Genomic DNA, 27,190 nt, shown 5'->3' on the forward strand with positions numbered 1-27,190 from the left:
TTTGGGGGCAGGTGCAGTGACTTCCTGGACCTGGATTTCTCTGTGCTAAGCTCAGCTAACCAGTATATTTGCCCCACATGCCAAATATATGGCAAAAAATTATGTGGCTTGATTAGCTAACAACTCCCATCAAATAAAAACTACATTTGACCATTAGCTTGCAGCTCGTAGCAAACTCAGCAGGTGGTGTGAGTTTGCTCTAACTTCGTAAACGTAAAGTTCCGGTCCTTGATTGTGATTGGCTGAGCCGGGTTTGAACCCATTGTAAAGCTTACTCAAAACGCACACTTGTGACCACCTGTCGCTTCACTGGAGAAATACCTCTCGTTACCGCCGCCTGTTCCACCGCCTTTTATCTCCACCCAAAGCGGAAGAACTACATCATCTATCTATGGTAAGTTAACGGTGTGAAACAAGCTGAAATGTGAATTTATAGTCCAAAATCACTCTCCTTTATTGTTAAACCCGTATCTTTGATTAATTTTGAATTTGAGGGTGTATTCATACATTTTTGTGTAATTTGGGACTGCAAGCTAACACCTCCCATCCCACATTTGACCTTTGGCTAAGGGGAAGTAACCTTACAGCTAAAAGGGCAGTTTTATCTAAATAAAGTGGCTGAGTCTAGTTTATTTATGCCTTCCTCAACGTTCTCATCTAATGTAGATAAAAAGGGAAGTTTAAAGCTAGCCTGGAAACAGCTAGCCTGGCTCAGTCCCAATAAAATCTGCCTACAGGCATCTCTAAAGCTCACTGATTAACATCTTGTTTGTTTAATCTGTACACAAATTATTGTTTTCACTCTTGTCAGTCTCTCATGCTAAGCTGGCAGGCCCATATTAAGTGTACAGACAAACCCTTTGTATGAACATGACTGTTATATGACATATCTGGGAAAAAAAAAGTCTAGCTGTTCCAATCAACAGAGAGAAATAGAATAATAGTTTGGCTTTATTGTTGATTTATACCACTAACAACATCTTCTTCATCATGTTTTTCAATGGAATCAATTAATCAACATCTGTTACAGTGAGACCTGGAGAAGTTGTATGACCCCAGTGAGGCTTTTCAGTTCTATGTATAGCAGAGTTGCCCCACCAACAGCAGAGAGGACTGAAGTGACAAAAACCTATTGACGTGAGAGTAAACTTTAAAACTCAGCCTCACTATTGGTCAGTCACTGATCCCATTCAGATGTTGCCAGGGAGAGAGACCCTCCACCCAAATCACACACACACACAGTGCTCACACACTCCCTCCTCTGGTATTTCGCTAATTCCCACAGGAATGTATAGATTCCAGTCATCTTTATGTGGGACAGCAGATGTGTTGGTGGAGAGGAAGCTACTGTGATTTGTGATTTGTGTTGATCGCCAACGAGTAGCAAAATTAGCAGATGTATTAAACTTAACATTAATCAAATTCTATAAAGAAACAATTACAGGAAAGGCTATGTATACACTTGATTATTTATATCTAAATTTGGTCTATAAAGTTAACAAAAGCAATTGAATGCTTTATTTATTTACATAGTACACCAAATTATATTTAATTATAGTATACTAAGTATACACTGATCAGTGTTGTGGCTGAATGGCATAGCTGATTGATTGTTTATTTGAGTGTCCTAGACACTTAACGATAGCCTTAATGGCAACATGACAAACCATAATGTACACTTCCACAAATTCAGTTGTCATATTGGATACAGAGTCCTTTGTCTCAGCTGTTTAGCATCTTCTATAAATCTTGCAAAAACAAAGGTCTCCACATTAAAAAGCATCAGATAAGCAAAACAAATAAAGGTTCTTTGATTGGATCTTGTCAAACAAATATGTCCTTAAATCAGTATACAGATCATAAAAAACACTCACACATTGCTCTTCAGGAATGCCTTTATAGCTCAATTGTCAGTGAGAAAGAACCATTTCTTAACTGAGCACACAAAGACCTTTGTATTTTTCTGTAAATTTAATCGTGTATATAGTCTCAAAACTGGCTTGTTACAAATTTCCTGTTTCCAATCTTCTTTATAAACCCTTAATAATTTTCATTTAACTGTATTTATTTTACACTGCAAGTTATTCCTAAAGATGAAATTTAGATCAACAATGGAAAATACAGTTGTAGCCTCTCGCAACCAAGGATAATTGTGTTCCTAGTTAAAGATCTCTTTGATCAGTCTTTCCTCTGGCAGCTGAACAAGGCGCATAGATAAGTGAATGTACTGTATAAATTAAACATTAGAAATTAAATAAAATATATTAAACATTCAAAGACCTAAAACAGCACAACAGACCCAAGTGTCACCGGGGGCATCAACAGTATCCATCCAGATTCTTTGGAGGCTGGTATCTGTGTGTGGGTGGTGGGTGGAAGGGGGGTGGGCCGGGGTGACAGAGGTGTAAGAGCCCATAACTCACACACGTGGTCGACCAATCAGCGGAGCCTGCGGGGGCAGAAAGCCGGTAGGTTACACTTGGATACTAATATGCACATGACACAAGACAAACAGACAGAAAGAGGGTTAGGAACAGACACTTTCTCCTCTTTTTTTAACAGGGATCACTGGATTTCACCTGAACCCGAGACAGGAGAGGACCGATTGTCCTTGTGAGGTAACATGCTCCACTGGTGCAGAGTTTCAGATATAGCTGGAGCTTTAAACCACGCTGTCAGTCTGACTTTGTTTCACTGGAGGTGTTCTCACTCGCAGGTTACAGAGTTGAGAGGGAAGTGGTTCTTGGGAAGCGGGCAGAGTAGCTGACAGGAGGTGTAGTTAGCGGTGCAGCATGGGAAGAGTAGTCATTGTATGAGATATGGCACTAGGGATGTAGATCTTACATGTCCTGGAAGATTAACTGTCCTAAATACAGTCACCTGAGGTACCAGTGGATCTTTTTATTTTAACAATAGCTCTATGAACTTTAGAATTGTAGTTTGTTTTTCGGTAAAATGGTGACCTTACATTATCAAATAAAAGTACTTCAGATATCTACTCATGCACCCTCTCAGGCTCTGTATGCGGACCTCAGGACAAGTGCTGTCTCTATGCGTGGGAAGAGTCGTGTGTTTTGATCCCTCAGTATTCGTTGTCAACATGGCGAGGGGCTGAGGAAGAAAGACTTTGACAGCTGGCTGGGCTAGTGGAAAGCATGCAGCTACTTCTCTGCGTGCCAAATCTCTGCGTGCTATTTATACTCACCTTGCCAGGCTCACTACTGGTGTCTGTTCATTCACGCCCCGGCCACGGCAAATGCCATCATATTAAAATGCCAGCCAATTACAAATTTGCTGTTTGCTGTTTCAACTATGGTAGAATTAGCATGTGTTTTTTGTGTTATGGGGGAATTTAAGAGTGTAGAAGTAATAAAAAATACATTTCAGTGATTCACTTTTACCAAAGATTATATCGTTGACAGCCAGGAGAAACCTCTAATTTTAACAAATGACATGTTAACGCGAGTGTATAGGGTAACTCGGCACCACCTGAAAACCTTGTCTTTGCTGACCTCCAGTGGTTTAACTGCACAACTTGCTGTAGTGATGTACAAGTGTACAACAGTACACTATGATGTCATTATGGGGCGCAATTACAGGTTCAACAGGGAAACTTAAATCCACTGAAGGCAGCAAAACTTTTCAGCCTTGTGTTCAGTCACTGTTTAAGGCTCGTTTTAAGTTTTACAGACCAAAAAACAATTAATGACAATGACTAAACATATTATTAAAAAACAACATATCAGCTTAACTAGAGTTGGAATTCTCTGGCTGATATTGTGCATGTTTTAGCAATGACTTAAATATCTCAGCAAATATTGAAAGTATTGAATTTTGGCACAGACATTCATCATCCACAGAAGATGAACCCTAAAGATTTTGTTGGTTCCCTAACTTTTCATCTAGCGCCACCAACCAACCAAATTTTTCACTAAATACTGAATGAAATATCTTAGTGTTTGTTTGATGCCTGTTGTACCAAATTTCCTGCAGACATTCATGGTCCCCAGAGGACGAATCCTAGTGACTTTGGTGATCCCCTGACTTTTGCTCTAGTGCCACCAGCTGGTTGACTTGATGTGGTTTTAAGTGCAATGTCTCAACATGGAGACTGACAATTTATGTTTTTTTTTCATTTCCTCCTTCAGTTTTCACAGAGTAGATGCACACCAACAGAGAAATGGCCATACCCAGGATGTTAAACTCCAACACACCATTTGTCATTGTCACCGGAGGATCTGAACTCTCGTTTCCTGGCAAAGAGGACAACAGCCAAGGCTGTGAGGAGGAAAAAGACTCACTGGTCCAAGCCATTGCTCCCCATCTGAGTCGGGTGATGCAGCATGGCACTGCCAAACATGTGGTCACAGAGGGGCCTGAGGTGTCCGAGGAGAATGCCTGTGTCTCCATAGTCGCACAGGCTGAGAGTAAGACTATGAGTCTGTGTAGATCAATGAATAGATTATGGATATGGCGGGAAGGAGGGGGGGGACTTCCAATGGAACTGCTCAAAACCACTTCATGGCACATGAAATCTTCGACACATCATCAATAATGTAACCTGGGGTCATCAGGTGTTTTGGGTCTTTCAACAATCATACACCCTCTTACAGGGTTCATCAGGTCCTAGTTTGTGTCTGAGTGGCCTGTGTAGTCCACAGATCCCCCAGGTTAATCAGTAGCCATCTGGAAGCCTCCTGGCCTGTATTGTTGCATATTCTGTAATAACTGTCAACATTTCTCTGTCCCAGGAGAAGACTTCCAGGAGTTCAGTCCTACCAGCACACAGTGCCCCTACCCAAGACCTCAGCTGCTCAAAAAACTCAGGTACCTCATAATAAACAATCCACATCATTATATGCATGCCTCAAACTAAATATACTACCAGGTAAAGTGTGTGGACACCTCAACATTTGACCCAAAGGTGATTGTTGAATGTGTCACTGCAAACCTGTGGACATTAATCTGATGCTGTAACAGCTTTCACTCATCTGGGAAGACTGGCTGCTTACGTTTTAGCCAGGTGTCATCTGACCTGGATTGACCGAATGGGCTGTTGGGATTGTTAAACCTGTGACACTTCAGCTGTATTACCCTCTTAACTTGCAGGTCTCTTGGTAAGGAATCTCCCCTCATGAGTGACACAGAGGATGAGGACTTTGACGTCGCCACCAAACTCCCGTGCTACCACCTGCAGAGAAAACAGCGCAGGAAAACCAAAACGAGACAGAGCCAGGAGGAAGGGGAAGAACCTCCCATTATCCGCGGCCTGTGGGTGCAGGAGATCGACTGGTTGAAATCAGCAGATGCAGAGACGACGTCATCCGCTGAGATCATCCCGCCTCCTCCTCAGTTTACTGACTCAGTCTCGTGCTCCTGCAGCCATGGAGACCTGCACTCCTACAGATCTGATGAAGGCTGCAGCTCTGCAGATGTATGTGACTGTGTCAGAGAATTTAGAGGATGTGTCACCATCAGAGGACCAATCTAGATCAATAGAAACACGAGAGAACACATCCAGCACTGATGACAGAGGAGGCTCTGACTCTGATTGTGGTCTGGAGCAGGACTCTGAATCTATTTGCACTCATGAAAGTGACTCAGAGTCATCCTGCTGTGCAGAGGACGACACACAAGCACCAGATAACTTTGGAGTCCAAGCTGGCGTGTCAAACTCGACCTTTGACCTAATGAATGTGTCTGGCTTTAACTCCCATCATGCTGAGTGGGGTTCTGACTCTACAGGGTGTGTGCAAAGCCTGCTGGGACTTTCAGACTCCATCTTCATCCCCAACACTGTGAATACATCCCAGTCTGGTTTTGAGGACATGAGTGACACAGTTTTGGATGAACTAAGAGGCAGAGTGACACTGATGCCAAAGCTGTTTGTTTCACTTTTTTTCAAAGATTTGATAAAGCAGACTCTAAATGACTGGAAACACAACATACCTGTCAACGAAGGACTCATATTTCATCATGTAAGACATTTACATCTACAGTACTTTACTCACACAAGTGACATTAATTTGCCAACATATGATGAACATTGAACACTACAGCAGCCTATTAAGGCCATTGAAGGTTAATAAAAATAAAAGGATGGACTTAGGGAGGTGGGTAATATTCAGAGAGAAAACTCTGAGATTAAAGTTATAAATTTACAAGAAAAAAAGTCACAAATTTACAAAAATAAACTAGAAAAAATTGTTCAAACTTCATTAATTTCACTATGGGTTACCTTACCTGATGTGGTCTGGTTCCAAATTGTTGCACCTCCTCAGTAAAGTATATGACATTATAAGAATAACCAAGTTTTTTTCTGGAAGATTTTACAACTCAAGTCTCAGAAATTCTGATTTTAAAGTTTCAGGTCGCTTTTTTTTTCTTTCTGGTAACACCAGTTATGTCATAAAGGATGAAGGGATAGTCTAGCAATTTTATTATCTTCCTCCCCTGAAGTTGGGAGACTCACAAGAGGCAGATTAGAATATGAAACTGGTCAAAGCTGAAGCAGCAGAGTCTGAGATATCCACCTTTTTAAGACCCTTTCAGACATGCATATAGACACGTCTATATGACATTCAACACTGTATGAGTCTGAACTGAAAGTGTAAAGACTGCAGCAGCACGGCACATGCAGAGAGGAATGAGCATCTTGTAACATCACTGTGATGTATTTGATATCTCAGTCTTTCTCTCTTTTACATTCTTGAGGAGATTCTGTCAGATTCAGTCTAAAAAGTATTTTTCCCCCTCGCTGTGCGACCAGACAGGAGAGGTAATCTTTTATAACCACAGTGACTTTGTACTCTCTCTGTTAAACAAACATCCAGCAAAACACTGTACCTCCAGCATGAGAGCAAATAAAATCTGAGGGCGAGAGTCACAACTTAACATCATCAATGCTTGTGCATGTCAGACTTTATAAAACAGACAGTAGAATTTGGTCTCTAATAACTTTACTTAATTTTACAATCTGTAACTTTTAAATACTCAGGCTGCAGTAGCTGATTGATTTATTGATTCGTGCAGCTTTAAAGAAAAAAGTACAGGTGCCTCAGCATTGGACCTAGGTTCTGTACTTAAAAAATGTACTAGAGCTGCAACAATTAGTTGATTAGTTGATTAATTTTATGTTTTTGTGCCTTTTTCTTATGCTGTCGATGTGTACTTTTGTATCCTTAAGCAATTGCAGCCCAGCAGTTCTCAGTACAGGGAGGGAGAGGAATACTGCATACTTCACCACATCCAGAACGGCTCATATGGTGATGTGTTCTGTGTTCGGGACAAAAGGACTGGATTCGAATGTGCTGCCAAGAGGGTAAGCCAAGAAAGAGTGAGTCATTTGGTGAAGTCCAGATATGCACCACCCAAAGCTTTTATTCTCCTGCTCTTGAACACTGTAATGATGATTAAGTCAAAAGTTATCGTGTCCACTGATCTCAGATTCCACTGAGTCATTTCAGCAGCGAGGAGGTGAGCACGTGGAGCGCTCTGAACACCCCCCGAGTTGTGGAGCTCTTTGGGGCCGTGAGGGAGGGACTGAACATCGTGCTCTTCATGGACTTGAAGCCAGGTACACTTTCATCAGTATGACAATAATAGATATAACCTCTCATGATAAGAATGTAATGCTTATAGCCAATGAAATGCAAAACTAAGTTTGAGTTTTACAAACCTTAGCTTGTTTGGCCCAGCTCCTAAAAGAGATGAACTGCCTACCTGAGGATTTGGCCCTGCACTACCTTCATCAGTCACTGCGGGCGTTAGAACACCTGCACCACAGAAAAGTCCTTCACCTGGATATCAAAGGTGTGTTCATGTTGATATTTTTAGACATATTAACATTTTAGATCTGGGCTAATACTAGTTCTCAGTAGCTGGCAGTGTTGATTTTCACTCTGAGTGAAAAGCTGAGGTAAAGCTTACTATAACGGGACATTTCAGATCAGGTAAGTAACACCTGGATCAATCAGCAGTTTTAAATTAAATGACAGAAAAGTGCAATGTGGAAGAATGAGGTTGCTTGAATTGATGAGCACACATAGATTTTTTTTCCAGCAGTAAGATTCAGGAAAAAAAGAAATTCTAAAAACCCACTGTCTGATACCTGCACAGCAGCAAACAGCAGACTGTTAGTGCCTCAGCCAACTGTAATAGTAGAATATTACTAAATTTTAATGCATCAGTAATAATAAATCCTAAAAAAAGTTTAACTGCAGATGCAATTTTTCTGAATTGTGAGCACTTTTACTTTTCTTGCTTTAACCAGATCTCTCTAATAATACTGCACTTTTACTTACTTACTTATTTCTAATACAGAATTTTTATTTGTAGTTCATTGTATTTTTATACAGAAGTATTGCTACTTTTTCTTAAATAAAAGATCTGAATACTTCTTCCACCACTACACCACTAAACTTTTTTGACACCTACATTTACTTTGCAGTTACCTAACAGTTTATAGAGTAGTTAAAATTATCCCCACCTCACACAGCTACAGTATGAAATTGTGCAACCTCCATTTTGATTCAGCTTCATCCTGCAGAGTTTATTGTGAGTCCTCACAGTGCCCCATCTCTCCCTGCACTGCTAGCAGATTTGATATTATCAGCAGCACATACAGGGAGGGAGGAAGCCCAGTAAAGCCTCTAGCTGCTGGTTCTACTGTCAGCTAGCATCCCTGGTGATGGTACCTAATCCTAAACTGACACCTCACCCCTAAACCCTCAGTAATCCCTGCTGAGAGGATTGAGTAGGAGGGGGCTCGCTCAAATTAGGCCCCTCCATTGTGCTCCAAGCTGGTTCACTCAGCCAACAACCACGACATTAAGCAGTCTGATCGTATTAGATCTTCATGAAGAGGTGGAAAAATGTATGCATGTGGTTTATTTTTGGAGATTTTGTACCTTGTGTTACCTTTAAGACAGCTGCTGAGGAGCTGGACCAACAAAAGCTGCAGAGGCTTTGTTCCTGTGTGTACCCATCACTCTGACAGCCTCTGACAGCCTCCTGATTTCTCAGTCAACTGTTTCATAATGAGCACCAAATGAAAACAAGCTGTCTCTCTAAATCCTGTGTGTTGATTTTATTCCAGTTGACAATGTGCTGCTGTCTGCAGACTGCAGAGACACATTCCTCTGTGACTTTGGTCTCTCAGAGACATTAGATGACAGTGGACGGAGCACCAAGGCATTCAGGGGTGAGTTGATTCTGAAAAGTCAGCAATACTCCATGACAGAATTAACAATGATTCAGTTGATATTTGTTCATCACATGGTTGGATTTGGTAATAAAAAATTTCCTTAAACAAATGAAACATTTACCACCAGTCAAATTTCACTATACTCCTACTTTTTATTGACAGAAATAAATGCCTGTAAATTCAAAAGGTTGCTGATCTTGAAAAGTCTCATATTGGCTAAACTACCGGTCATACCAGACCAAACCACTGGGTGTACTGAAATGAGCAATAGTGTATGTTGTTGCTTATTGCTTATAAATTAAACATTTCTTTATATTAGGAAAAATATTATTTGGTCTTTCAAAGGTTGCATAGACTTCACTTTAAATCACTTTGACACCAGAGGTCCCATTGTCCTAGCTTAGCTTACCTCTGATGAATTGGTAAAGTTGGAGAACTTGCAAGACTGATTTGAAAAATTCATTCAAGATGCCAAGTTTCATAACTGTTTATTCAACTCAACATACTTCTATTTGGCAAGTGTGACCCTGCTCTTGTAATGCTCTGGAACAAATCTGAGAAAGCTTGATACAAGTCGTCCCTGAGCGTACAGCCCTCCAGCAGTCTTTGAGGTCTTCAAGTGTATGAACTTTACTGGATGAATGAACAGTGTTCTTCCAAAATACATCAACTCAAAATCTCCCATAGGTGTTTAACCACCTATAGGACCCCTAAATCCCCTAAAGGCCCACCAGAAACCTCCTGAATGACTACTAGGACCTTGTAAAGTACCACTCCAACTCCAAAGACACCTACAACGTCCTCAACAACCACCAGAACCTCCTAAAGGCACACTAGAAACTTTCTAAAGGACCTCTAGAACCTTGTCATCGACCGCTAAAACTTCCAAAACTACATGTAGAAACTTCTCAGTGACCATTAGAACCTCTAAAAGACCCCTAAAAACTCATAGAGGACCACTACAACCTTCTCACCGACCACTGCAATCTCTTAAAGAGAACCTCTTAAATAACCCAGTACATCATAACCTTTAAATAACCTAAACAATCCTGAGAACCTCATCATTGAGCACTACAACCTCAGTAACCTTTAGATTCTGTAGATAGTAGACTTGCTGAATGAAGTGAAAAGTAAAACCCAGCAGAGTGTGTTAGTGAGCATCTAGCCAGGTTTCCCCTTACTTTCTCACCTGTCAGTAGGTCTTGGGCATGAATGATTTGATGTTACATGGAACATGCAACACAACAACTTCTTTGCCTGCATGAACAACTGCAAAGTGCTATAAATGTTGAAAAATCAATTCAACAGAGACTTTGATATCCTGACTTTAGTCCCTTGTTTAGTTCAAGCAAAGTAAAGCAGTATAATCCATGACAACAGGAGCATGATCCTATGTAAACAGAGAAGAAATGCCGTGGGAGAATAACAAGTAATTCAGAGGTCAAAGACATGGAGATGAAAATGAATTTACTGTTTGTTGATGTAGGAGCTGCCTTCCCGGGCACAGAGACCCACATGGCCCCAGAGGTAGCTCGAGGGGATCGACTCTGTGCCAAGGCGGACGTGTGGAGCAGCTGTTGTATGCTACTGCACATGCTCAACGGATGCCACCCATGGATACGTTACTATTCCCATCCTCTGTGTCTCCAGGTAAAAAAATCTTTGTCTTTACTTGAAAATCAGATATTTTCATGACGAGTTGGACAGCAAAGTAATCTCACATTTCTTGTCATCTGTTTGTCAGATTGTCAACGAGCCTCCACCTCTGTGGGAGGTGCCGTCAAACTGCAACAACTTCACAGCCAAAGTGTTCAGGGCCGGGCTGCAGAAGGACCCTGACAGACGAGCATCTGCAAAGGAGCTCAGGAGGAAAACCACCAAGGCCCTCAGAGCAGGTTCATACTTTATATATTCAGTGGTAGGAGAGTTTTGAGCTAGTCGAATTACACTTGAGCATTTTATGTTACCTCTGTACCACCACATGTCAGAGAGAAATATTTCACTATTTACTCAGCTACATTCATTTGGCAGTCCATAGTTACTTTCCTCCCTCATTAAAATGACATGACCTCTCCAATTTATCTGGTGACCCTTTAGAGAGGTTCGATCCCTAGATTGGAAACCACTAACTGTATATAAAGTAGTTAAAATCAGCTCCACCTTGAGCAGTTACAAGACATTTGACTGTAGAATGAGTAGTGTTACTTTTAATACTTAAACTACATTTTACTGAGCATTTCTTTTCTTTTTGTTAAGTAGAGGATCTGATTACTTCTTTCACCATGGCAGATATCAGAGATTTATCCTAGAATGTTGGAATTATTTCTTTTTCTGCACAGTGGGTCAGTGGAAAACATCTGATCTCAGGTTTTTGATTAAAAAATGACTAATCAAGTGAGTATGCTCTGCAGTTGGAGGTCTGAGTCCTTGGTCCGTCAAAACTGCCTGTGATATTCTGCATCATGGCAAGAGCCAGCCTGAAGACACCCCCTGCTCTTTGTCCCCTGGGGTCACCCCAAATAAACCATCAGCTGCCGGTTCTGCTCCCATGATGTACTGGGTGAGCCCTTGGAGAACGACAGCAGTGGATGAGGACAGCAATGACTGGGAAGGCACAGACTCTGAAGTGGAGACAGATTCTTTAACTCGGGAGTGGGACTCGCAGCCAAAATCTCTGCGGGATGACTACACGGCAGATGAAAAAGACTGGGGAACTGAGTCTGATTCAGACGTTGATATCTACATGGGAGAGGAGGAATTTTATCAGGAGAAGTGGCTGAAAACTGACAAGGAGTATGAGGGGGACTGGGAAGAAGAAGAGCAAGAAGAGGAGGAGGAGGAAGAGTGGGACTCCTCCTCTTTGTCCACCTGAGTATCTCCACGCTCTCAGAGGTCTTTTCCCATTGCTGCAAAAAGGCCAACGGCCAAAAGACAGTTCATGGGGGTCAGGACCAGAGCTGGAATACCTCAGAGACGGTGAGTCAGAGAACCTATTCATCATGAAGACAGCTCAGCAGGGGTGATACACTCTTATTTACCAATTTGTAATTTGTGTCTGTCACTAGATGTAGCAATAGGCACCATGATCCAGACCCCATCCCCTGAACCTCGAGATGACCCCCCATCCTGTTTCAGCTGCTCAGATACATCGCAGATAGATGCCTCAGAGAAGGTGAGTACACATGGTAATATCTATGGATTCAGACACAAATGTGTACATGTGTTCATCTATTCTTCTTCTTCTTCTTTTTAAGGACTCTGACCATTCATCTGATGACCTGAGCTCTGGAGTCTTTTCCTCCTGCAACAGTCAGACAGACGGACACCTGGAGTGGTTGGCCTCAGCGAATCAGCCCTCCTCGTACTGCTTTGAAGGTAAGACAGCAGGAATCTATCACTAGGTTAATTGCTGGTTCACCACTGCTGCTGGCATCATCATTTTTAATGCTGTGGCACTCGCAGGTGTTGACATCTGGATAGAGAATGTCCAGGGCGAGTGCCTGAGGATCCGTGAGCGTCGGCAGGTCAAAATCGGCCATGTTGCTATAGGAATCAGTGATCAGGTAAGAGACTTTAGACTTGTTTGAATGTTTGGTAAGATGGTTTTTGGGTGTCCTGATCAGATTTTACTTCAGAAAACTGTTTAGCTGAGGGGATAAACCAAGAGGATCCTATTTGTATGTTTTGCTATCGCTCCAAGTTCAAGCAGAAAGAACCAGCAGAAACCCTGATTCAGCACTTCTAGAAAACCTGCTTGTTTTGGGCTCAGTCTAAATCCACAGAGTCTGGACTCAGGTCTGTGGTGATATCATACAAAACACAGAGTTCACATAGAGAGTCAAAGACATCACTTCCTGTCTAGCTTCTGTTACTCAATACAATCTCTCATACGTCATTTCTTTCATCTGACTTTCTGTAAGAATCAAACATGTTCCTGAAGTGTCCTGTCTGTACTCTGAGATCAGTGAGTTTCTGCTACAGCTCCTGTTTTCAGAATTGAAATCCTTTGTGTTTTTAACAAAACTGATCAACAATTTGATAACATACAAAAAAACTATACATGAAAAATTTCCAGCATGACAGAATTATTAGTCATTGCTAACAGTTTCCCCATCCCTGATATCACGCCCTCGCTCTTGTCTAACACCTTCCCTTTCTGTTCTCTGTTCATTTTCATAACTCAACACTTGACAGAGCTGGTTACTATAACAGGCAGTGGTTGTGGGGAAAAAGTGTCAGTTAAAGGTCACTAACAACAGAGGTATTTCAAGGTTCAAGGTTGAAGGTAGAATTTATTGTCCAGTGCTCAGTATACAGGGTAACAAACTGCTTCTCTTCAGTCCTATACTAACAGTCCTATAATAGGAAAAGATACAATAAAAAGGGAAGTGAGTTATGTTTCAGAAATGTATTTTTAATTTTGCTTTATTTGTTAGTGATTTTTTGAATGAGGTTTTCTATTCTGGAGCTGACATGTTCAGGTCCAAACTGTTTCAGTTCGTCTCTCTGTGCTGAGTTCATTACTTCATTTGTTCCTCTCTTTTATCCATGAATTTACTCATTCAGAGCTGAATCTTTGCAGACATTGATCTAGTCTTTACTTAAGGCCCAAAAACTCCATCCATCCATTATCTATACCACTTAAATATCTGCAGGGGGGCTGGAGCCAAACCCAGCTGACGTTGGGCAAGAGGATACACCCTGTACATATTGCCACAGGGCAGACATATAGAGACAAACCAAACCATTCACACTCACAGTCATACCTACAGGCAATTTACAGTCACCAAAAGGAAATTAATATTGCACCATTCTGGCATTTAACAGTATGTGTCATTACTGGTGCCAGCTCAACACCTGAGCTCTGGTAACAGTATCACGATGAAATAGTAATGCTTTTTCCTACAAAATTGGAAAAAGCCCAAATTCTCGAAACACAAGCAGCCGAACAAGAGTTTTGCCTAAATAAAATTCAACAAAATGTCATTGATCTGTCAGATCTCAGGGAAAGCCTTCACTCTGGAGACCCTGGACAGGAAGATGGTGTCGTTTGAGGAGGAAATCAAAGAGTCTTGTGTGTGGCTTCGCTGTGTTCCCGCTCCTGACACATGTCAACGCTGGAGGTGGAGGGTCAGAGACGGCAAGCTGGAACTTCAGGAATGAAACAGACTTTTTTGTTCTGTTGTTGTTGTTTTTTTTAATAGTTTGCACTAATTTAGGCTGTGTTTGTTCTTAAATCATGTGAACTGAACTATGAAAACATGTAGATGTACACGATGCAATTTGAGTTGGAAACGGGTTGGAAAACTGCTGCTTCTATGAGAAATGTCCGATTAGTGAATGTATAATTTTAGGTTGTTATTTTAGAGATGGATTTCTCAGAATCAGCTCAAGTATGTACAAGAGTTAGGCTGTAATCAGTAGCTTTATTAATGATTACTAATGCGTTATTAAGAAGACAAACTTTAGGGTTGCCAGGTTGTTAAAAAATCCCTCCTCAAGCTCAACACTTTGCTTTTATTTTTTCCTCTTTAATTCATGAGGTTTGACCACTTCTCTCCTAGAAAAGATCTGCAGGACCAAACCTGTTTACACACTGATTATTAACATTTACAGCTGCAGACTTTGATTATCGATTATTGTGAGAACTTTTGAAATATTTAATATTGCTTATAATTGCAGGTGAGTGACAAACGTTTGCAGCACTTTGCTGGAGGGTAAATGGTCAAACCGTCAATTGGAGAGATGTCTCCTTGATGAATAAAGGAGATAGACAAGAAGATAAGAAAAGTGATGTGCTGGAGGAGGATTTGTTGTTCTTATTAATAACGTATAACTTGCATTGATAAATGACTTGTTAACTGTTATTAACTACTATAACTATTTTCTATATATATATATAAGCAATAAATAAAATGACAGGGTATATAAGAGTGCTAGAATAAATATTGAATGGGTAATGTAATGGATTACTTCATATACATACAGTATATACAACACTTGATTTGTAAAGATGATTTTCTTTCCTCATGAGCAGATGGGAAAAGAAAACAGATCCAGTTATTACAGTGTCATGTCAGCTGGTGTTTGTTAGTGTTTAGACTAAGTGTAGCTGCTTTAAATAATGAATAAGTGTCATAATAACCACATGAGCCCTCAAGACTTTAATACTTGAACGTTACCAACATTTTATATCTTAATAAAAAATGACCTTCAAGGCAAAGAAGCTGCTTCTTCTCCTTATTTTCTCATCATTGCCTCCTTCGCTCATTGTCTCCTGGAGAACAGTGGTTGACTGTATGAGCAGTAATGATACATTCAAGACCAACATATCACTATAAAAGCCTCTTATGTTACCATAGAGCACATAACAGTAACGTGTTGTAAACATTTACAGCACTAAAAAGATCCTTGGCCTCGCAAAGAAAGTTTGTCACTATATCACGTGTGAAACTGTTCATGTAATTCAAATCACGTGCCTTAGACGCCTGTGGTTTTTCAGATGGTTTACATATAAAATATTTTATACATCTGTGAATTCAGATTCATTTCCATATAAATCGTTAAATAACCATGTAATTTGGCTAGATAGATAGATAGCCTGAAAATGTGAAATGTGTCAACAACAAAAAAACATAATTCTGCATGTATGAAGTCTTACATGTCCAATAATCACTGAACAATGAATAAATATTCACTGGGGTTTAATTTGTCATGGAAATTCCTCTGAAAGTCCAAAAATACTAACTCATTTAAATAACAGTCTCAGTCCTCTGCTTTCTCTATTTTCAGTCTTTCCAGGAAACTTTAAAGATATTTTCATTAAATACTGAACCTGTAAAACAAGGCGATACCAAAATATTTTAGTTCAGATGTGAAATTATTCAGAATTATTTTAATAATTTACATATAAAATGGTTCAGCAGGACTGTTTTTCTTTAGGAAACTGGTGGGTGTTTCTTCAGCAATTAAACATTTCTAGAGACTGATTATAGTATTGTGTTACACTCTGTATATTTAAATTCTACTTTGGCCACTAAAAATGTGAACAAATAATTGAGCATTTTCCATGTGAATTTTACTCCCAGTAGTGTCTGGAAATTGTAATGTTATAAAGAGAGGATTTGAACCCATTAACCTTAGTATTTCTTATTCTGGCTAAGGTCCTGTGGTTCAGTTAAGGTTTGAGGAATGTGGAGTTACAAGGCTCCTCCTTTAGCAAATATTTAAACATGGCCCACCACCTTCCAGCAGGCCCAACAGAAAACTTCAACTGTTATTTACTTATCATTACTAGTATCTCTCTACTGGTATAACATGATTGTTTATGAGAAGACTAATAACACAAATGCAACAATACTTAAACACACACATGACTTTGAACTAAGACAGACAATAGATGTTGTTGACTCTCTGCAGGTGTCCAGTAGCTCTAAAAGGCCAAATGTCAACACAGATGAAGCTAAAGGGCTGCCTGTTCTCTTCAAACAGCTTGAACAAAAATCCCATCTGCTACAGGAAAATAACAGAGAATCCCTGTCAATGTGTATCTCCCCTCACCTCATCTTCTAACCTATTCCTCTACTTCGATTACCATAACCTAGTCTATCCCCAACCATGGAGGGGGCAGTATGGCAAACATCATTTGATCAGGAGGGAAGTCAGGTTCTTTCACATCAAAATAAGAGTGGGAAAGTGAGAAAGCGTCTTCATTTGTGTTATTGTGCTGAAACAGGAAAACATGAAGCACATCGTTGTCAGCTATTTGACCATTTTGTGTCTCTGTGGCTATTTTGTGTCTCTTTGTGGTTGTTTTACATTTCACTTTGACTGTCTTTGTTGTCACTTTGTGTCTCTTCATAGTCATTTTATGTCGCTGTGGTCATCTTGTGTGTGTCTGTGGTCATTTTCATATCATTGGACCCTCTTTGTAGTCAACATGTCATTTTGTGGTAGATTTGCATCTCTTTATAGTTGTCTTGTGTCTCTGTGTCCATTTGTGTTTGTTGTGTCTCTTTGTGGTCACTCTGCACCTCATTCTAAATATCTTTGCAGTCTTTTTGAGCCTCTTTGTGACAGTTCTGTGTCTGTTTGTGGTCGTTTTTGGTATCTGTGGACATTTTGTGTCTGTTTGTGGTCATTTTTGGTATCTGTGGTCATTTTGTTTCTTTGAACTGAGCTCTGAGATTTTAAGATAAGAAACATTAAAACGCCCTCTAGGACTGAGAGAAGGCCCATTTGGTAAGACATCCATGAACATCAGTAGAGTTAAACAGACTGGGCTTATGATCACCAACAAAACAAGAGAAACCATTCCAGTCCGGTCCCGTCTGTCAGTGCTGTTATCTATCCTCCTCTCGCTGTGTCTGAAACTTGAATAAACTTGTGTGCGGTTCACTTCCTCGACATTTTGTGCACCGGGCACACAGGTCTGTGGACGCTGTGATTGGGCAGCGGGGGGACGGAGGCGGGCTGTCCGTAACACAATTTCCTCGGTGATTGGAGCCGGGTTGATAGTGGGAAGTGCCCGTACGCCGGTGTCTCCCTGGTTGCGCAAGACGCCATTTTGGAGTGACAGTGAGAGATAACGGAAAGATCGAGAAGCTGTCTTTCTAAAGGTAAATATTCACACAAACGCGCAGTTTTTGGTCCTTAAATGTAAGTTAACGTGAGCATACGGCCGGTCTGTGAGAACGGACGGTTTTATTCAGCGGTTAACATGACGTCACGGTGCACTCTCTTTACTGTGACGCGGCAGTTAGGTAGCGGCTGCTCAGTTAGCCTGCTCGCCCAAAGTAGTTCCTATAAGATTGAAAAGCTACAGAGAGAGCATCGAGTTTAAATCTGACCAGCACTTTTCATGGCATGTCAACGTTAGATGTGTTAAGGTTAACATGAGATAACGCGTCGCCGTGTGTTGTAAACGGTACAGTTCAGTAAACCGTTCGCGAATGGTGTCGCCCGTGCGTTAGCAGCAAGCTAACTAGTCGAAGCATCCGCCCTTAGTGAAGTAAACGGTAATCTGCTTCGAGTCATTGTAACCAGCTAAAACTGTCCAACTTCGACTGTTCACATATCTGAAATAATCAACGATTAAACGCACACGGAGCGCCACTGTTTATCATTTAAGCGTTAATTCAAACTTTAGCTGGATTGCAGGCCTATTGCTAAGGTCGGGGTGTTGTTAGCATGCTAGGAAGCTCACACCTACAGTCAGTAACATTATCCGTGCTGTATACCAGCTGGACCAGGCCTCTCTGATCTGGTGATCGGTTTTCTGTTCGGTTTATCCGGGTTAACAGCGTAGCTAGGACTGTAACTAAACCTCAGTGTCATTATCAATTTATTTGCCTTATCAATCAGTCGATCGTTTAGTTGGCAATTTGTCAGAAAATGGTGAAAATGCTTGATAAAACTTTACAAAACCAACCCTCCAAAACCCAAATACATTCAGTTTACTGTTACGTACACCTAAGAAGCAGATAGACCTCACATTTGAGAAGGTGGAACCATCAGATGTTTGCAATATTTGCTCAAAAAATGACTAAATTGAAAATTCAACTATTACAATAATAATTGGGTGATTTTCTGTCGATTGACTAACTCAAAATGTCAAATTAGAATTACTTTCTTAATTAATTAATCAGCAGGTTATCTCTTGTTCAATCCATTATTTGCTCTGTCTATAGATCGTCAGAAAATGGTGAAAAATGCCTGTTATTACTTCCCAAAACCCGAAGTTGACATCTTCAGATGTCTATTGTCTCAGCAGTCCAGTATCTAAATATATACAGTTTACTGTCATGCATGACAAAGAAAAGAAGTAAAAAGACACATTTGAGAAGCTGGAACCTTAAAATGTTTGGCATTGTTGCTTTAAAAACTGATTGATGATTAATTTTCGTCAGCCAGTCAGTTATCAGTTAATCAATTTTTTGCAGCTCTAAATGTACCCGTACATAATTATTATTTCCATTATTGATTAATTTGCTGAATATCTACTCCATTTGTAGTTCAAACATTTTCTCTCAAGTGACAGAATATAATGGAAAATAAATTAGGTTCCAACTTCCCATAGTCCAAGGTGATGCTTTCAAATGTTGTTTCATTTGACTAATGGTTCAAATCCTAAAGATATTCAGTTTACAGTAATATAAAATACAAACACTGAAAATCCTCATATCTGGAACCAGCAAAAGTTTGTCGTTGTTGTTTAGCAAAAATGGTAAAATGATCATTCTATTATCAGAATAGTTGTTGACTAATCTTTTCTTGATCGGCTAATCGTTCTAAATGTATATGTGATTTTTGGCAGTATAGTAGTGAGATCTGATTATAAGTTATGCAAAGTTGACAGCTGTGTCGTATAGATAATGCAGGGAAGTGTCAGATAATGGTTAATGCTGTTGACTGTACAGGCTCAACGTATAACCATTAGCTTAAGTAAACATCGTACTTGTGCTTCCACCATTTTATCTTCATTGTGCTGCTTCTGGTGCAGTGAGAATTGTCTGCTGTTGCCAACCTATTCTTGTTCATTCATTTGTGCCTCTATGAACCGTCCCAACAATGATGAAATAATGTATTTACTTGCAGCAGCACACTCTCCTAACTGACAGGTGGTGCATTTATTATCATGATCCTTCACTCTCTCTGTCTCCTCCTTTTCCTTTTTGTGTTTACCAGGCTGAAACTGAAAAGCTGCAGACATTAACCCTCCTAATTCTTGTTTCCTTCTCCTCTTCGACAGCTTCGTCACCATGGGGAATGTATTTGCAAGCTTATTCAAAGGCCTATTTGGCAAAAAAGAGATGAGGATTCTCATGGTCGGGCTTGATGCTGCTGGAAAAACAACCATCCTATATAAACTGAAGCTTGGAGAGATAGTCACCACCATTCCCACCATTGGTATGAATATGTATTAATCACCTCTACTTTTACTTTACACTTGCATACAACAGTTTTCCACTCGGTATGGGCAGGGCTGGGTACCTTTGATGCTAGTACAGGTATTTTTTGATACAGACACCAAAACCTTTTTCTTCAGGTGTCACATGAAGTAGCCCGACACTGAAAAAAAAACCAACAATTTGGTCTTATAAAAAAGATAATAAAAAAAAGATAAAGTTCTCATATGTATAATTTAGTTGCAAGGTGCAATGTACAGTATCAAATATAGTGTTTCCATCAGCTTACTAGACAAGACACATAATACCAAGTTATACACAGTAGTACACACACACACACACACACGCACACACACAAATATGATTACAATTAAGATAATATTTGCATACATTTAAAAAAGCTAAGTAGCTTGTAGCTAATTTTTCACTGTGGCTTTAAAACCACTGATATGAGAAATATGGTCTAAACATAAGGAGGTGTTCACATGACATGAAACTGTAACTAACAGTTATTTTTCTTATAGACTAATCTGCTGGTCAGTTTTACACTTAACTAATTAATCATTTGGTCTACAAAATGGCAGGAAAAATCTAAAGTATTGTCTTCAGATGTCTTGTTTTGTTCAAACAACAGTGCAAAGCTAGAAAATATTGAGTTAATGTGGACAATAAATTGAGGAAAGCAGCAAATCCATACATTGGAAAAGCTAAAACTTACTCAACTATCAAAATAGCTAATCAATTAATGGACTAATTGCATCAGCTCTGCATGGTCACATTAAGAAGTGTTGAGGCTTGACACTCAGCCCTGATGTCTAAGGCTAATCTTAAACACTCACACTGAACTAGAGCTGGAAATGAATTCAGTTTAATTTTGCAAATGTTAGTACTTTTGCAAATGTTACGCGTACATCAAGACTTGAATTGTGTGTTTTTTCCTTTCCATTAGTGACTCACCTTTGTTTCTCCTCCTCTGTCCAGGTTTTAACGTTGAAACTGTAGAATACAAGAACATCAGCTTCACAGTGTGGGATGTGGGCGGTCAGGACAAAATCAGGCCGCTGTGGCGCCACTACTTCCAGAACACTCAAGGTGAGGAGGGGGGCTTAAGCTGAGCTAGCAGAGGTGTCAGTGAACAGTACCGCCCATAGGTGGCCTCGCTGGTGCATAAAAGATGATCTTAAAGTCACTGAACCAATGACTCATACACCATTGTTCATTTCTCAAAGGGCATATTGTGTGCTTCCCCTGCTGCTTCCTGAAATTTAATTCATATGTGAAAGCGCTATAGGTTAGTGGTGGCAAAGTATTTACCACTCATGATACAGCCTGCAGGTAAAGTCTCCCCTATGTTGTGATTTCAGCTAACATAGTAGCTGCTGCTTTAGCTTCTCCTTGTTTTCTTTGCCTGCACCAGACAAATATCTAACAGCAGCAGCAGCAGTAGCAAACATCACTGTCCACATACTGAGCATCCAAGTGTGAAATTGAATGTATGAATCCTTTTTGGTAAGGACAGTTAGATACAGCATCATTTATCAAAAAAGGCATCATGTCTTACTCCAGAAAATATATTGGTTTTCAGCACGGAAAGACTCTGTAGTTGCTGCACCAGCATTTGAGCATTTGTATGAATTTACTTATGTGCACTCTGCAACAGTGTTTGACTTTTATTTCATTTCTTGTGTGAAAAAGTGGGCATTTTCACCATTTCAGGACTCTGAAAGTCCTCCAACTGACATAATTCAAGAGAGAAAACTCACTTTTTGGATGAGCTGCTAATTCCTTTCCATATTAAGCCCATAAGCTCGTGTGGTGGAGGTTCACAAGGAGCTGCGGTTTTGTTTAAAGGGGCCACAAGCAAAAAAGGGACCATTGCTGTAGTATGAGTGTAGAAATACCTGCATCAAATAGGAAGAAGCAGCATCAGTTCCTCTGACTTAAACTTTAAAGACAACAAGTGCAGGAGACAGTTTGACTCCTTTCACATTCTCTGTCAGCAGTGAACAGTTTACCCTTAAAATGACACCATCACACTTTTTTGTTAATCTGACACTATATGAACAAAGGAGAAAACCCACTGTGGTATATTAGTCCTTGCTTTCACAGATAATTGATGTCTTTTTTTTTTGTGCCATTTTTTTGCTCTCAGCAAAGAGTCTGTAATTTAACAGAGAGCAGGAGTCAGTGATGCCGAGTACAGATGCTGCTGCAACAACATGAGCAAGTGCCAACTCCCTCACAGGCTGTGGGTGTCTGTGTGACCACGACGATATAAAAATAACTTCTGTATACGTTTAGTGAGCTACATGAATAATGCTGAAACACAACACTGATTTGACACAGGGGTCAGGACATCTTCATTCGTCTTCATGATTTCAAATCTTCCCCAAAGACTTTTGTCATTTCATTTTGCTTCACAATTAGCTGCTCTGTCTTCTGTACACCAACTCCTCCATCATCTGTCACGGCAGCACTAAGTAATGAACTTAACTGCATTTAAACTTATCAGATACCGTGAGTCAGGTGTTTATCAGCTCTTGGTTTGATGAGATTTTCACACTCAGCAGACCCGTGGTTAACAAGTGACACATTTTCAGTCTATTTTTGAGTGAACTGAGCTGTGGAGCTGACTGTAAGTATCCAGTTTATCAGAATGATCCTCAAATGTTTCTGGGTTATTTTGGTTAAGATAAAAGCCACGGTAGAACCACAGAGTCTGGGGCTGCACTCATCCTTTACATGAATATGAGGCTTTAGCTTCGATGAGGTCAAAGAGACTTATTAAGCAGCGGGAACAATTTGCACACAATTAATTATTAATGGAACAAAGTCACAGCTTTTGATCTGAGAGAGAGGAAAATGCTTTGAAACCAGACGATGAGTGATTACACAGCTACATTTCTGTGTTGTGACTAGTAATGCAGATATATGTAACATATATTACATGAAGCAGAGCAGACACCGTACTAACCAAATGCTGTGTTTCTGTTTGCAGGGCTCATCTTTGTGGTGGACAGCAACGACAGGGAGAGAGTGAACGAGGCGAGGGAGGAGTTGTCCAGAATGCTCGCTGAGGACGAGCTCAGAGACGCTGTGCTGCTCGTTTTTGCAAATAAACAGGTGAGGTCACGTTTCTGTCTCGGAGTATCTTCAGATGTTTGTTTGAACTATTTCGGTTTAAGTTGGTGCAGATAGCGCCCCTGTGCTTTGATCGGGAGCAGACGAGGAGGCATCTGCAGGAGAGCTGGATATCAGCTCTGATCTCCTGATTCGATTCTTGATGATTCAGCTTCATCAGATAAACACCAGTGTTGCAGAAAGTGCTTGGACTTCCAAACTCCGGTCTCGTAGCCAGAGATAATATCTCTTAAAAAAACATAAACAGAGCTCCGATCAATGAGCAGAGTCTTGTTTCAGCTGGTCCTCCTCGTAAATTCGAGCTCGAGATTTGCTACGAGATGGGCAGCGAAATATCCAGTCACGACAGTCCTGTAAACTGTGGCGGGTCCACACAGATTCACTTCAGTTTTGAAGACTATTGTTAGTCAAGGAGGCTCATACAGCATCAAATACGTTACTTTTTAACTTGTCATAACTCATTTCAACATTATGCAGACCAAACTGATGTACTTAACAACATGTAAAAATTGACCAGAATCCAGCTGTAATCTATATAACCTGTCAGATATCGAACCTGTATCATGAGACTGTTTCACCCTCTCCTCCCAGGATCTCCCCAACGCTATGAATGCTGCAGAGATCACAGATAAGTTGGGTTTGCATGCCCTCCGTCAGCGCAGCTGGTACATCCAAGCCACCTGTGCCACCAGCGGGGACGGCTTGTATGAGGGCCTGGACTGGCTCTCCAACCAGCTGAAGAACCAGAAATGATCCATTCCACCAGTTTTGATTTTTTTTTTTTTGTTTGTTGTTTATTTTTTCTGTTTCAACACAGCGGCAGCACCGGATCCAGGCCCCCTCGCTCCCATCTAACCCCAAGTTTAAGCCCCAGCTCTTTCTTTCAAGAACTTCCTTCATTCCCTCCCTCCTGCTTCTCCCCACTCCCACCCCCGCCCTCGTCCCTCGTCAGTGGGGCTCTAGCCTGTGCTGCTTGTGTGTGCGTGGGCGTGCGTGCGTGCGTGTGTGTGTACCTTGTGTGTTCAGCGAGTGTGTGTGGGTGTGAAGGCGTCTCTGTGTATGTTGGCTGGGATTGGGAGTAACCCTGGCGTGCCTTTTACACACCTCCTGTGGAATCAGCAGTCTGGTTTTCAAGCCCCTCTCTCCATCCACCAAACTCAGCCTCTGCCCCACTCAGCCTACCCCCACTCTCAGTCTTGCACGGCCCCCTTCTCCCCCACCCTTACTCTCCAGAGGAAGCATGGTTTTCATACGGCAAAGAAAGAGCAAGGGTGCAAGCTCTCCTCCTCCCCTCCCTGTAGTATATATCTGTTAAGTAGAAACGTTCACCCAAGGTAGACTGAATGCTAGATGTTCATTTTAACCTCTTTTTGATTTTGAAACCTCAACCCACCAGTAAGAGATTCAGTAAATTGCATCTTAACCTGTATCAGGTCGAAGCAAATCAAAAAACAGAAAAAGTAAAAAAAATATATAAATAGATGAACGCCCATCCTCGATCATTCTGGTGTCATTTGAAAATCATGCTGTTTGTTTTATTATTATTATATTGGAATACATATAACAGATTATTCTTAGCAATGGTTCTCCAGTGAACACTACCTTTCTCCCCACCCCCACTAAGAGAGACCGTGAAGCACAAGGCAAGCCAACAATCTTAAAAATTTAAAATTAGAATCCGCAAGTATATGCAATTCTTGTCTTTTCAGATTATTTTGGTAGCAGCCGTCGAATTCCCTGGATTTAATTGGATTTTTCCTGAGTTGACCCTCAGTGTAGTGAATCATTCTGACAGTGTTCCTACTTAAACGTAAGTCAAGGTGTTGGGCATTTCACAAACTTCAGCCGGTGTCCTGATACATTCACAAGCTTCACATGTTATTCCTTTAAGAAATGTTACATGTGTTTTTTTTTTTCTGTAACTAGTTTTAGCATTTCTATTTGTACTTTGACTGCTGAACCAAATGCATTTGAGCAGTATGACAAATCCTGTACATGAGAACGGTGTATCCTCGAGGGCCTAAACTGCGATACAGTTTTGACTGAAGAGATTTTTTTTCTCACCAACGGTTGGCAGTTTACTTTGTAATCTCAAAGCATCCAGCTGTCTTAGTGTTCCTGGTTGGCATGAAGGATTGGCACCAAATATGAAGGCTCTTTAACTGTGAACGGTCCAGACATGAAGAAAGGAAACTTGTTTCGGTTGTCTGGGTGTTTCCAGGCTATTTCTTATTATATCGCTGCATTACATGACTGCATTTCATGACTGAAAAGACAAACACAACAAAGTACTCTGTCAGCAGCTCGTCACCGAGCTGGAAGGACTTGGTGGTAGACCTGTTGAGGGGAATGGGTGTGCAGTTAGCTGGTCGTGAGATTCAGCAGGCGTCCTCAGTGTTGAACCATGGGGGTTAAGCTGGCACTTCTGTCAAGAATGATTGTAAATCTGTAAGTTCCCCTGTAAACTGTTTCTGTGGGGATTTCCTGAACACATTAATAAACATGATTTGATCCAACAGTTGGTGGAGAAGGAGACTTTTTTTTTTCTTTTAGTTTGATATCCGCTTGTGAAGGGGTAACCTTCAAAATAAAATACATTTCCATCAGCTTCAACTGCGGTGCTGCAACTAATTATTTTCATAAAACATTATTTCTTGGATTGATTGTGTGGATTCTAAAATGTCTGAAAATGGTAGAAAATGACTCTTTCATAAAGGTCAAGATAAGGTCAGTCAATGTGCCTCTTTGATGCAGAGTGAAATATCTCAACAGATATTATAAATAAGGCACAGATATTCATGTCCACCTCAGGACTGAATCTGAACAACTTTGATGATCCCCAGAATTTTCCTGCAGCACTACTATCAAGTCATAATTTCAGTTTGTCCAATACTTTATGACCAAAATATCTCAGCTGTAGAGCTGCAGCTAATGATTATTCATTCATCTTTTGGTTCATTAATTGTCTGAAAATAGGTGAAAATGTCTGTCACTTTTTCTTCAAGCCCAAGAAAATTGATTACCATATTTATCTAAAGTCAAAATGTCTTTCCGCCATCTGTATTGCCATGCATCAGGTACACACATTAAGACGATAAAACAGCAGCAGTTCACATGTTTTCCCTGCACTGTCTTCAGAAACATGCAGGGACTAAAACACAGCCTCCGGGCCAGAAGACTTAATCGGTTCATTAAATAACTGCCTCAATAAAAGCATCTGTGTTTGAATGTTCTGCTTTGATGAGTCTCTTTATATCACCAGAGGCTGAACACGGTGTAAATATTTAACCCAGACTGAACTGACAAGATGCTGGTTAAACTTTACTCAGATCAGGTCGGAGACAAATGCACGTGCCAGGTGAAGAAAAACAAGTTGGTTCCCAGGTAAAGAGATTTAGACACTAGGTGGAGACAAATACTCAGCAGTGGTAGCTCAGCAGGTGCAGGTGTTTTCTGCACCTATTAACATTAACAGTGGCTGATTTTAATGATGTAGTTTCTGGTCAAAGCAAAATAAAACTACAAATTAATTAAGCCATTTTAAGACAGGAAAGTTGTATATCACATCACTTTCTGTGAAGGTCATATGTTAGGAAATACAAGGACAGTGTTCAAAGATAAAACTGAATGAGCCAGATTTAGCCTGAAATGCTTATTTTTATCCACAGATATGAAAAATAACAGCCTATAAACAGAATTAAATGGTATGTCTTCATGTCATTTTCAATTCATGTAAACAGCACAATAAATATGATTAAAAAAAATCAGAAAAACACAAAAACAAATCTAAGTGATAAAAAAAAACAAAAAAAACAAACGCAAACATGGATCAAGTGAATGTTTTATGTTTTAAAGAACATAAAATAAAAAAAATAGCTGTCAGGACATTTTCTCTGGATCATTATTCAGTGGTAGTAAAGTAACTCAGCACAAACGT

The 27,190-nt window shown here is 40.4% G+C and overlaps 3 protein-coding genes across 5 annotated transcripts; all 3 read left to right on the forward strand.

Moving 5' to 3' along the window:
* The first annotated feature begins 5 nt into the window (after nt 1–5).
* LOC108892062 (uncharacterized) lies at nt 6–5,623 on the forward strand. Of its 3 annotated transcripts, none has more exons than XM_018689501.2 (5): nt 6–394; nt 2,563–2,618; nt 4,149–4,427; nt 4,752–4,827; nt 5,110–5,623. In XM_018689501.2, the coding sequence occupies exons 3-5, from the start codon at nt 4,163–4,165 to the stop codon at nt 5,489–5,491; spliced, it is 723 nt and encodes a 240-aa protein (XP_018545017.1). In that variant the 5' UTR covers nt 6–394; nt 2,563–2,618; nt 4,149–4,162; the 3' UTR covers nt 5,492–5,623. The 3 variants fall into 3 exon arrangements, with proteins under 3 accessions (XP_018545017.1, XP_018545018.1, XP_050922186.1); XM_018689502.2 differs by lacking the exon at nt 6–394 and adding an exon at nt 2,382–2,468; XM_051066229.1 differs by lacking the exon at nt 6–394 and having other exon boundaries at nt 2,485–2,618.
* On the forward strand, nt 5,558–15,421 carry LOC108892063 (mitogen-activated protein kinase kinase kinase 14). The gene is given in 13 exon segments (XM_018689505.2): nt 5,558–5,978; nt 7,187–7,321; nt 7,447–7,576; nt 7,684–7,812; nt 9,098–9,202; nt 10,692–10,855; nt 10,950–11,100; nt 11,617–11,999; nt 12,001–12,181; nt 12,271–12,377; nt 12,460–12,580; nt 12,668–12,768; nt 14,204–15,421. Coding segments are annotated over 13 exon segments (2,160 nt in total). The 5' UTR covers nt 5,558–5,690; the 3' UTR covers nt 14,369–15,421.
* A 2,241-nt stretch (nt 15,422–17,662) lies between these two features.
* On the forward strand, nt 17,663–25,771 carry arf2b (ADP-ribosylation factor 2b). The gene is made up of 5 exons (XM_018689469.2): nt 17,663–17,823; nt 19,956–20,113; nt 21,094–21,204; nt 23,111–23,235; nt 23,845–25,771. The coding sequence occupies exons 2-5, from the start codon at nt 19,966–19,968 to the stop codon at nt 24,004–24,006; spliced, it is 546 nt and encodes a 181-aa protein (XP_018544985.1). The 5' UTR covers nt 17,663–17,823; nt 19,956–19,965; the 3' UTR covers nt 24,007–25,771.
* The last annotated feature ends 1,419 nt before the right edge of the window (nt 25,772–27,190 follow it).

The sequence above is a fragment of the Lates calcarifer genome, linkage group LG23, assembly GCF_001640805.2.
Source record: "Lates calcarifer isolate ASB-BC8 linkage group LG23, TLL_Latcal_v3, whole genome shotgun sequence".
NCBI lineage: Eukaryota > Metazoa > Chordata > Actinopteri > Centropomidae > Lates > Lates calcarifer.